Consider the following 10148-nt stretch of genomic DNA (forward strand, 5'->3'; position numbering starts at 1 on the left):
CACTCCGCCACCCCCTGACAGACAGACAGCTGGACACAGAGCAGAGGAGAGCAGCCCTAGCCCAGTGCACAGCTGGCCTTCGGCTGCAGACCTCTTTCCAAGCCCCACATAATTGTCACATCTGTCCCCCGCAGTCTCTGAGCTCTGACCTCCTCTGTCAAAGTCCATTGGACCCACTGGCTCAAAGGTGGCCCTCTCCTGCGCTGCCTCGGCTCACAAGCCATCACTGCCTCCCACCTGCCTGCACACCCGTAACCATCTGTCTGCCCACCCGGCCCTAGCCTGCCCCACTCTGGGCCCACGGGCAGGCTGATCCACATCTTAGAAGACACCCACCTCCTCCACACACACCTGTCTACACCACAGCACACACCTCCCCATGCACAGTTGTCCACACCAGAGCAGACACACACCTCCCCACATCCAGCAGGATTGTGGGCTAGAACCCCCAGGGAAGTTTGCCGGGAGAGATGAGAGTGGTTCCCGACCTCTGTGCCTGGTCCTACATCAGCAAGACTGTCCAGCCTCTGGTGGCCAGACAGTGGCCAAGACACCAGCACCGTCCAGACCCTGAAACACGTTGCATTCCGCATGTGGACAGCCCTCCTGTCCTTCTCCGCCCTGTTTACAGTCCCTGAGCAGGGCGGTCAAGGAAGTTTCCAGATCTGGGACCACACGTAACTCACTCTCACACGCTCCTGGGTCCTGGAGGAAGCCCATCTGGGACAGGGACAGGTGGTGAGGCCAGCTGAAACTTACCCTGCCCAAAAAAGGGGTGCTATCAGACAGCCACCCAAAACATCCCAGGCTTGCAACACCTGCCATTCTCCATGAGGGAAGCTGCCCTGCGCTGCAGCTGGGAAACCAAAGACCACCCTGCACTTGGCAAAGCACTGGAAAGTGTTGAGGACAGGGACGTCCCTCTGAGCACCAAGGTGGGCCTGACCGAGCCATGGTCTTGTCAATCGTCTGCGCTGCGTGTGGAAGTTGGACACTGAACAAGGAAGGCCGAAGGGAAACCGGTGCATTTGAACTGTGGTGCTGGCGAAGAATATTGAGGGTACCACCTACGGCCCAGAGAACCGACAATCTGTCGTGGAAGAGCAGCCAGACCTAGTCTCCCATACGTTGGGAGCACAGCCTGCTCGGGGAAGTGAGGGGCAGCAAAACCAAGAAAGACCCCCAACGAGATGGATGGACACACAAGGCGGGCCGTGTGTCCTTCCATTGTGGGTCCAGCCACGCCGTGGGCTGGACCCGCCTTGATGCACCTAACAAGAATCACAAACACTCCCAAACTGCGGGAGACTTTGCTGATGGTGAGCTGGCAGGAGCTGGGCATGCCCTCCCCTCTGGAGGGCAGCTCCCGGGCCGCATGCCAGATAGCCTGAGCACGAGACCCAAGAGTGGAGAGAGGATGGCAGCTAGAAGCAGGGAGCCAGGATCTGAGGCCAGATGCCCCAGCCGTGTAGCCATGGCCCGGGAGAAGCCATCTCTTCGAAGGTCCAAGGTCTCAGACCCCTGGCCTGCCATCACGTCTCAGAGTAAGGGGGAAAGAGGGAGATAGACGCCCCAAACTCCGAGGTGGCAAAGTCTCCCACTGCCTGGCCCTGCGAGGATTCATCCTCGTGGGAGCAGCTGCGTCTCCTGGCCTCCTTGCGCCAGAGGAGCGCGTTCCGGAGGCCGGAGGAGTGGGCCCGGAACCACAGAGGGAGAGGGGTGGGGTGCGGTACCGAGGAGACTGCACTCCGGGACCTGAAACACCTGTGTGTGGATTGGTGAGTGGAAAACTGGTCTGCTTTGTACCCCAACTTTCCCCCAACTCGCACAAAGATGTTCAAATGAGAAACTGACCGGGCCACGTGTTTGCAGCACTGCAAAATGCTTTTGTCTGTTCTGTTTTGAATGGACACGCTGTGAAGACTGGGCACGTGGTCTGGGGCTGCTGGTTTGAGGCACTGGCTTGAGGGATGCAGGCAATTATTGGAATCCCTCTCATGTGCTCCCCAAAGGCAGCAGTGCAGAAGCATTTGACCGGAAGTCGGTGTACCGAGGCTCCCTGACGCAGAGAAACCCTAACGGGAGGAAGGGGACCGCCGCCGGCCTGGTCTTCGCGGTAACGTTTCCACCACGTTTGTGGACGGTTCTATGGGGTTCTGTGGCCAGTCAGGTTAGCGCCCTCGTGGGAACGCCTGCAGAGCACAGGAGCCTGGGACCCAGTCCCACGAACCAAGCCTGGGAAGCAGAGCAAACCTTGAACCGGAAGGCAGCTCTTTGGCGAATCCAGATCTGGGGTCCTGAGAATTGCTAAACCAGGCACCAACAGGGTGCTTCCTACAGGCCAGCTATCCCTGGGAGGAGGTGGGATGTCTCGGATCCAAGAAAGGGGACAGTCCCAAGACCCCCAGGGCACCACCACCCCTCACCAAGCAGCGGACTCCTGTGTGAGAATGACTGAACTGGGGGCTGTGGAGTCCCGGAGGAGCTCTGCAGATACCACCCAGAGGACAAGGGCACTGGGCAAGGCTGTGTCTGTGTGAATGCACTCATGGTACCTGCATGTGCACTTACATGTGTATGTCTGTGTACACACCCATGTGTCCACACAAGTATATATCAGTACATAAGTATATATCAGTACACATGTGCATTTATCAATTTTGTACTGCTTTTGTCTGAATACACTCCTGCATGTGCCTGCTCCTGTGTGCACACATGTGCATGACTATATGTGCACTAGCGTGTGTATCTGTGTGCATGCCCACATGAGTGTAGCTGTGTGTTCTCCTGTGCATGTACCTGTGTGCACAGTCACGTGTGTCTCTAAGTGCACCCTGGCATGGGTCTGCGTGTTCAAATTTGTGCCTAGTGTGCACTCGCATGTGCATGTATGTTGCACACCTATAGGTGTTTATCTGCGTTTACGATCATGTGTGTGCACGCACCATGTGCCTTGTGTGCACCTGTGTTTGTGTAGGCATGCACACTCATGTACATGTGTGTGAATACCGATACATGTTTCTACATGTTTATAATCGTCTGTATGTCGTGTGTGTGTGCCATGTGTGTGCTCCTGTGTTTGTGTCGGCATGCACCCTCATGTACGTGTGTGTACAACTACATGGTTATCCGTGTTTATGATCGTGTGTGCTTGCGTGTTGTGAGCATGCACACTCATGTGCGCATTATTTCACAGAAGCCTGTGATGACCCACCAGCCCTGAAGGAGAGGCTCACGGGGACAAGACAATGCAACAAAGATGCCCCTGCCACCCACCCCCATCCCCATCTGTTCTCCCTCCAGGATGGAAAGAGAAACTCCACCCCGATGGACACCCCCTGAGGGATGCCCACAACACTCAGACCTCCAGCTCCCTCGGCTCCTCTAGCCGGCCTGCCCCCTGGGACCCCCAGGACCTCCTCCCACTGCACTGCCTGGCGTGGCCTTCATGAATTTGACAGGCCAGGGCAGCCCAGTCAAGGCCCCCGTGGGTCTATCATGACCGTGCCCACCAGAGGGGCATCTGGATAGTGCCCTTAGGGAGGAAAGCTGGGCACCAAGTCAAAGGCCTGAGAGCTATCTAACAAGGGGCACAGACACCCTCGGGCCTCACACCTGTGCTCACAGCACAGGGGAAAGCACCCCTTCCAGGGCAGAGCGCCCCAGGCTGCAGGGAGCACCGAGGGGGGCAGTCAGGTGGAGGCAGATGAGAGCTCCCGATGGCAGGCAGGCCCTTGGGGACCCTGGAAAAGACCCAGGACCAGGGGAACCCAGGACTAGTGTGTGATGCCGGCATGAGGGGAACCAGCAGACCCCGTCCTCAGAGCTATAGACTCCCTCTGGTCCTAGCCGCCTCAGACGGATGGGTGCCACACAGCTCGCCTGGTTCCCAGGGCTGACAGAAGCTCCCCAGAGCTGCTTTCAGACCCCCACCCAGTCACCTCAACTCACCTAGGCACACCTGCTGTGCCTCACCTGGAGTCACTGGCTCAGTCCACCTGTCTGCCGTTTTGCACAGGAGGGTGCTGAGGGTGACGCAGCAGCTGCTCCCAGGTGACCAACTGGAGTCGGGCGGCATCTTGCTGTTCCTCCGGGCCTTCCCACAAGTCCCTGGTGGCAGGAGTGGTTATGTGCTCGATTACAAACTGCAAGGCTGGCGGTTCAAACCCACCCAGAGGTACTTTGGGAGGCAAACCTGGCAACCTGGTTCCAACAGGTCCCAGCCTATAACCCTGTGAGCCCAGCTCTGATCCACACCTGGGGCTGCCATGAGCCGGAACCAACACGGTGCGGGCTTTGTCTGTACTTTGTTTCTAAAGTGGTTTTGGGATCGGCTCCAGCTCTTCTTGCTCAAACCAGTCAGTCTTTTGCTTGTTTGTTTGTTTGCTTGTTTGTTTGTTTGTTTGTTTGTTTGACGTGACAGTTTTGTTTAACGAAATGACAATCAGCTTTGCCAATAAAACTTCGTTGGGGCCACCTGCTGACCAGAGCCCAGCATGTGGACCTGATTACTCCCTCGGGAACTTCTGGACAAGTTCCTGGGTCACAGCCTAGGGACGGTCCCCCCCTCCCCCCCGCAACAGAGCCAAACGCAAGTACGGCTTGGCGAGGTGTGCACTGGTTTATGCCAATGCCTGGGCCCCGGGTGCTCGCCTTCTCACTGGATGGACAGACGGCGCTCCCACTCAGTGCTCGGTACGAAAATTAAAAGGCTCCAAGACAAACCAAAGGCATCCGTTTCCTTTGTTCTGTGCGCTCCCTCCTTGGCCACAAAGTAAATTAAAGCCGACACAAGTCCCTCAATGTCAAAGACGATACAAAGGGTCCCGATGGCCCCGAGCACATCCCTGAATATAGATCAAACAGCGCGGCAAGCCCTCCTTCTGGAGTGCCCAGTGTCCATTCTGAGACGGCCTATTGGCCTCTTCTTTCGGAGTGCCCCTGCCCCCACCCGTCAGTGGTACTTAGTGCTGGTCAGAGGCAGGGCCAGGGGCCATAGCGGGTGATGTAGAACCCCTCCTGGGTCCCATTCTTGGCCAGCTCGCCCGTCCCAACCGGAACCAGCACCCTCTGTCAGTGGGATGCTAACCGGGTTTGAGCAGAGCGCACAGACCAAGACGGGCCAGGAAGAGAGGCCTGGGGATCCTCACACGAGCCAGAGCCCCACCAACCAGGAGGAGGCTGTCGTTGTTGCTGCTGTTGTCCTTGTCACTGGTGTTGTTGCTGTTGCTATCATCAGGCACCATCCTGTCAGCTCCATTCCCAGCACCCCCGTGCACCACAGGACGAAAGGCCATCCGGTCCTGTGCCGTGCTCACAATCACTATCATGTTACGCCCCTTGTTGCACCCACTACCGTGTCAGTCCATCCTGCCCAGGGTCTCCCTCTTTTGACGCCGCCCCTCCACTTTACCGAGCACGCTGCCCTTCTCCAGGGACTGCCCTCTGCTGACCACGTGTCCAAAGGAAGGAGCACTCCGGCCGTACTTCTTCCAGGACAGACTGGATAGTTCTCTGGACGGTCCATGGTACATTCCGTCGTCTTCGCCAGCACCATGGACGGTGCATGCGTCGTCCACGGAGCTGCCGGACGCCGGGGCGCCCTCCGAGGCAGCAAACAGCAACAGGAACACAAGTGCTCAGACGAGGGACTCCTGGTTCCGGTGGCAGATTCCAGAGCAGCTTATGGGGTGGTGGTTCGAGCGGCGCAGCAGTGCCTCTGAGGACAGGTGGTGAGGGCGTCGCATGAAAAGAACGAGGTCCAAGACCATCTGAGGGATGGAGCCCCACCCTCAGGTCGCGCGTGGGAGACCCTCGGGGAGAAAGCAATCGAGCCGGAGAAGCAATGGTCCCCAGGACACTGTCGGGGACTGTTGCCAGCTTTCCTGGCTGCTCCGCATTTTACCAAACCTCCTCTCACACACTCGCCGCCATCAAATCAGTCCCGACTCACCGGGTGGAACTGCCCCTGTGGGTTTCCGAGCTTGTCACTTTTTACGGGAGTAGAAAGCCTCCTCTTTTCTCCCGAGGAGCAGCTGGTGGTTTCGAACCGCTGACCCTGTGGATCGCAGCCCAATGGGTAAGCAAGACAGCACCAGAGCTCCGTCCAAGCCTGTTAGGGACTGCTTTCGATTCCATAATAGGAACTTTTAAACCTTCTGCTAAGTAAACAAAAAGGCTGGGCACAGCAGGCCACACATTGTATGCGTCCATCCACGTGGACAGAGCGGTAGTGAGTCTGAACTGTGGTGCTGGAGAAGAAGACGGAGACCACCGTGGACCCGCTAAAAGGACAAACGGACTGTCCTGGAAGAAGCGCAGCCAGAGCGCTCCTCGGAGGCGAGGATGGTGAGACTTCATCTCACAGACTTTGGACCGTTGTCAGGAGAGACCAGTCCCTGGAGAAGGACATCCTGGGTGGTCAAGCGGAGGGGCAGCGACAACGAGGAAGGCCCTGTATGAGATGGGTCGGCACAGTGACTGCAGCCACGGGCTCAAGTGTCAGAGCAGCCGTGAGGCGGGTGCAGGGCCGGGGGCAGGCTTCCCCCTGCTGTGCCGCACGTCCGGTCGCCAGGAGCCAGCACTGACCTGATGGCTGCGAACAGCAGCACCCGTGTTGGTGGCCAGAGCAGACACATCTCTTCACCAAAAGCAGAATTGTTGTCGTCGCCAGGGCCTCGGGCAGCGGGAGGGGGAGAGGGATGAGAGTCGATGCTGACACACACGTTCTCTCTGGGGGGTGGACACGTCCTGGGACCAGGGACAGGATGGCTGCACAACCCAGTGACAATCATAAGAAAGCCACGGAGTGTGTCTAAAACGGTTCCAAACATGCACGGCCGCCTTATCATCCTGGTAGACGTGTGTTCTGAGCGAGGCTTGGGGGCTGTGTGAAGGCTCAGGGAGGTTTGCCCGTCTTGACATGAAGCTGCAGCAGCAGAGAGGCAGTTCGTCTTCTGTGGGTGCCACCCAGGACCAAGAAGGGTCCAGAAAAGAATGAAACAGCGTGTCTGGGGTCTGGAGGGTGCAGGCGGGTGGCCTTTCTGGCGAGACGGACTTAATGGGCACTGGGTGCTTTGCCCAAAGCCACTGCTAACTGGGTTTAAAAGCACTTGGCCTCAATGAGATTAGACCACCGGGAAGGGACGAGTCATGTCCCTGATAAGCATATTTACCAAATAAAAGGGTACAGAAAGAAGACAGGAGGCGAAAACGGGCTCCCCGGTTGCCACGCTGGGAGGGAGGTGGCACCATTAGGGACAGGCGGTGACAGGCAGGCGGGGCTGTGGGGGCCAGGATTGGCTACCTCCTGAGGGGCTATAAAAAGGGGTGCACACCGCCCAGGCCTCACTCACCCATCATCAGCCACCTCACAGCTCCTCTCATCTGGCCCCCGGAACCAGGTGAGTAGCTGGGGTGCAGTGCCACCCCTGGGCGTGAGTAGGTGACAGGAAAGGGGACCACTGTGAGGGTCAGGGTTGTTCCCCAGGGCACCCTCAGTGCAGATGGGGTGCCCAACACCCAGGAAAGCAGACCCTGGGGTCAGGCGCTAAGTGCTGCTGAAGGTCTCCTCGGATAGGCTCACCTGAGGGTCCCCAAAACAGACTCACCCCAAGAGCAAGCATACAGCTCCCCCTGGTCTGGGGCATTCTCAGCATGCTGCCCAGTTTCTTTCAGGGAGGAGACCCCCGACCCCACTCAGGTGTGGGGTGCCCCTGCAGGTGGCTTGATAGGAGATGGCATGCACACAGGATACACACATGGACTGACACACTTTCTCACATGTACATGCATGTATTCACACACTTACTCTATGTACCCAAATGCGCATGCACGAATGCACTCACACTCTAACACACACATGCTCTTAGGTGTAGACACACCAAATACATATACACGCACACACTCGTGTGTACATGCACGCACATGCACACTCTCTGCCCCATAGGCACACACACACTCTTCCATCTATGCACATACGTCTGCACTCTAACTTGTACACACGCACTGTCACATACACATAGGCTCTGCCTCTCCCACTCTGCGTGTGCATAGCGTGCTGCTCACGCCAGCCTGCCCCCTGCCCTGTGTGGGCATGCCTGTGGGGGCATGCATCAGCAGTGCTCTGCCCTCTGTCCCCAGGCTGTACCCTCCCTACGCAGGGTTCCCAGGAGGCAGGCTTCATCCAGAGACCCAGGACAATGAAGGTGCTGCCAGCCTGGCTCCTGTGCCTGCTGCTACTGTGTCTGGCCCTGCAGGGGTCTGCAAGCCGAGCCCACCCACACTCTATGGAGGCCCGCAGTGAGTGCTGCCCACCACCCTGCAGACCCCACCCCCTGGAAGCTCCACAGGGCCGCGCCATGAAGTGGGGACAGCCCCATCTTGGCTAGCACTCCCAGCTCTGGGGGTCGCTGCGTGCTGGATTGGCCCCACTGCCCTGCTCCCTGCCCGTGCCCAGCCCAGTGTTCAGGGGGACACTGCCCACACAACCTGGAGAGCAGCTGGCTCTGTCCCAACCAGGTGGGCAGGGGAGACGGGAAACTGCCCTGGAGTCTGTCTGAGTTCCTGTCTCCCTTTGTCTCCCACGGCAGAGGCAGGGGATTCCCCAGTGCCGGGCCTGCTGCTTAAGGACACCTGCCCACACCTGTCTGTCTTCCCCCCACAGCCCCTGCCATCAACCCCGCCTGGTACACGGGCCGGGGCATCAGGCCCGTGGGCCGCTTTGGCCGGAGGTGGGCAGCACTGGAGGCTGGATCCCCAGCGGCAGGCAGCCTGCTTCCCCCAGGCCGGAGGCTCCGGGTCCCCGAGGGAGAGGGATCGGTCCAGCTCTTCAGGAAAGTAGCCGGGTGACCTCCTCCCCCTCCCCCACCTGCTGCCCCTCCAACCCCAATAAACGCTGCGGCCTGAAGTGCTCCAGCCTGCATGGAGGTGCTTCCTGTGAATGCTGGTAAACGCTGCTGCCAGACAGCCTCCACCTGGGCAGCCGGCCTGGGAGAGTGGTGCCTGGGGCAGGGGCTCTCACCCTCCTCCTGCCCGACCCTTTCATACCATGCCTCATGTGGTGGGGACCCCCAACCATAAAATGATGTTCGTGGCTACTTCATCTCTGTCGTTTTGCTAATGTTATGAATCGGGTGACCCCTGTGAAAGGGTCATTCAACCCCAAAGGGGTCGCAACCCCCAGTTTGAGAACCGCTGCCCTGGCAGATTTCAAGGCCAGTGACCCTCAGCCTTTATGCAGCGGGGCCCTGGGGGTAGTCCAAAGTTAACCCAAACTACCAAGCTCACTGCGTGGAATCGTGGAATCGACCCAACAGTGACCCTGCAGGGCAGGGTCCGCGGGTCTCTGAGGCTGTAACTCAGAGCAGACAAGCCTCATCTTTCTCCCTAGGAGCGGCGGGTGGGCTCCAACTGATGACCTTTCTGTTCGCAGCCACCAGGGCTCCTCACTTGGGTGAGCAGACAGGTGCATCAGCCACACTGTTACTTTGGGGTCACTCCGACTCGTGCCCCGAGTGTGTCTCCGTAGAGCGGGCTCCGCAAGGTCTTCAGTGGCTGGATGTTCAGAACTCAACGGCCAGGCCTTTCTTCTGAGGCAACACTGGGTGGGGGGAGCCTCGAACCTTCAGCTTTTTCATGAGCCTGGCACACGTACCCATGTGGGCCCCAGGGCTTCTGAGTGGACTCAAACCCAAAGGAAACCTACACCGGGGCCTCCCTGGCCACTCGAGGCCCCAGCAGAAGTGGGAAAGGGAGGGGGCCTCTTACTCCTAAGAGAAGCAGCAGGTCCATTTCCCAAGGAGGAGGTGGCCGAGTGCATGGAGCTCAAAGCCTGCCCCATGGCCGTCCCCACAGCCCCTGCCACCCGCATCTCTGAGCAGCAGGCTTTGTCATCAGGGCCCAGCTCCAAAGCTCCTCCACCTCCTGGTGCCTCAGTTTCCACATTGAACCCCACACAGCTGCACTTTCTGGCCAGGCTGGGGGAGGGGCTCCTGAGCACGAACTGAGCGTGAAGCTTCTCCTCCAGGTACCACTGGGGCCTGGCCCAGGCATGGAGATGGCCAGGGATGGTCCACCCCAGCGGTGTCCTCCATCGCAGGTCTGGGTCCAGGCCAACCACACCCCCAGGCCCCCACACTCAGGTGCCC

At 58.8% G+C, this 10148-nt stretch overlaps 2 protein-coding genes across 2 annotated transcripts in view; both read left to right on the forward strand.

Annotated features, from left to right (window-relative positions):
- Positions 1–4724, forward strand: part of MLPH (melanophilin) — a 46017-nt gene extending 41293 nt beyond the window's left edge. The window contains exons 14-15 of the mRNA XM_045295910.1: positions 2013–2116; positions 2341–4724. Of these exons, the coding sequence (XP_045151845.1) occupies positions 2013–2116; positions 2341–2448 (212 nt within the window). The 3' untranslated portion in view covers positions 2449–4724. The remainder of the gene's footprint in view (positions 1–2012; positions 2117–2340) is intronic.
- A 3321-nt stretch (positions 4725–8045) lies between these two features.
- Positions 8046–8850, forward strand: PRLH (prolactin releasing hormone). Its single transcript, XM_030886900.2, has 2 exons — positions 8046–8301; positions 8666–8850. Exons 1-2 carry the CDS (start codon positions 8202–8204, stop codon positions 8848–8850), a joined length of 285 nt encoding a protein of 94 aa, XP_030742760.1. The 5' UTR covers positions 8046–8201.
- The last annotated feature ends 1298 nt before the right edge of the window (positions 8851–10148 follow it).

The sequence above is a fragment of the Echinops telfairi genome, unplaced genomic scaffold (assembly GCF_000313985.2).
Source record: "Echinops telfairi isolate 266 unplaced genomic scaffold, ASM31398v2 ScPeMD7_3;HRSCAF=10, whole genome shotgun sequence".
NCBI classification, from domain to species: domain Eukaryota; kingdom Metazoa; phylum Chordata; class Mammalia; order Afrosoricida; family Tenrecidae; genus Echinops; species Echinops telfairi.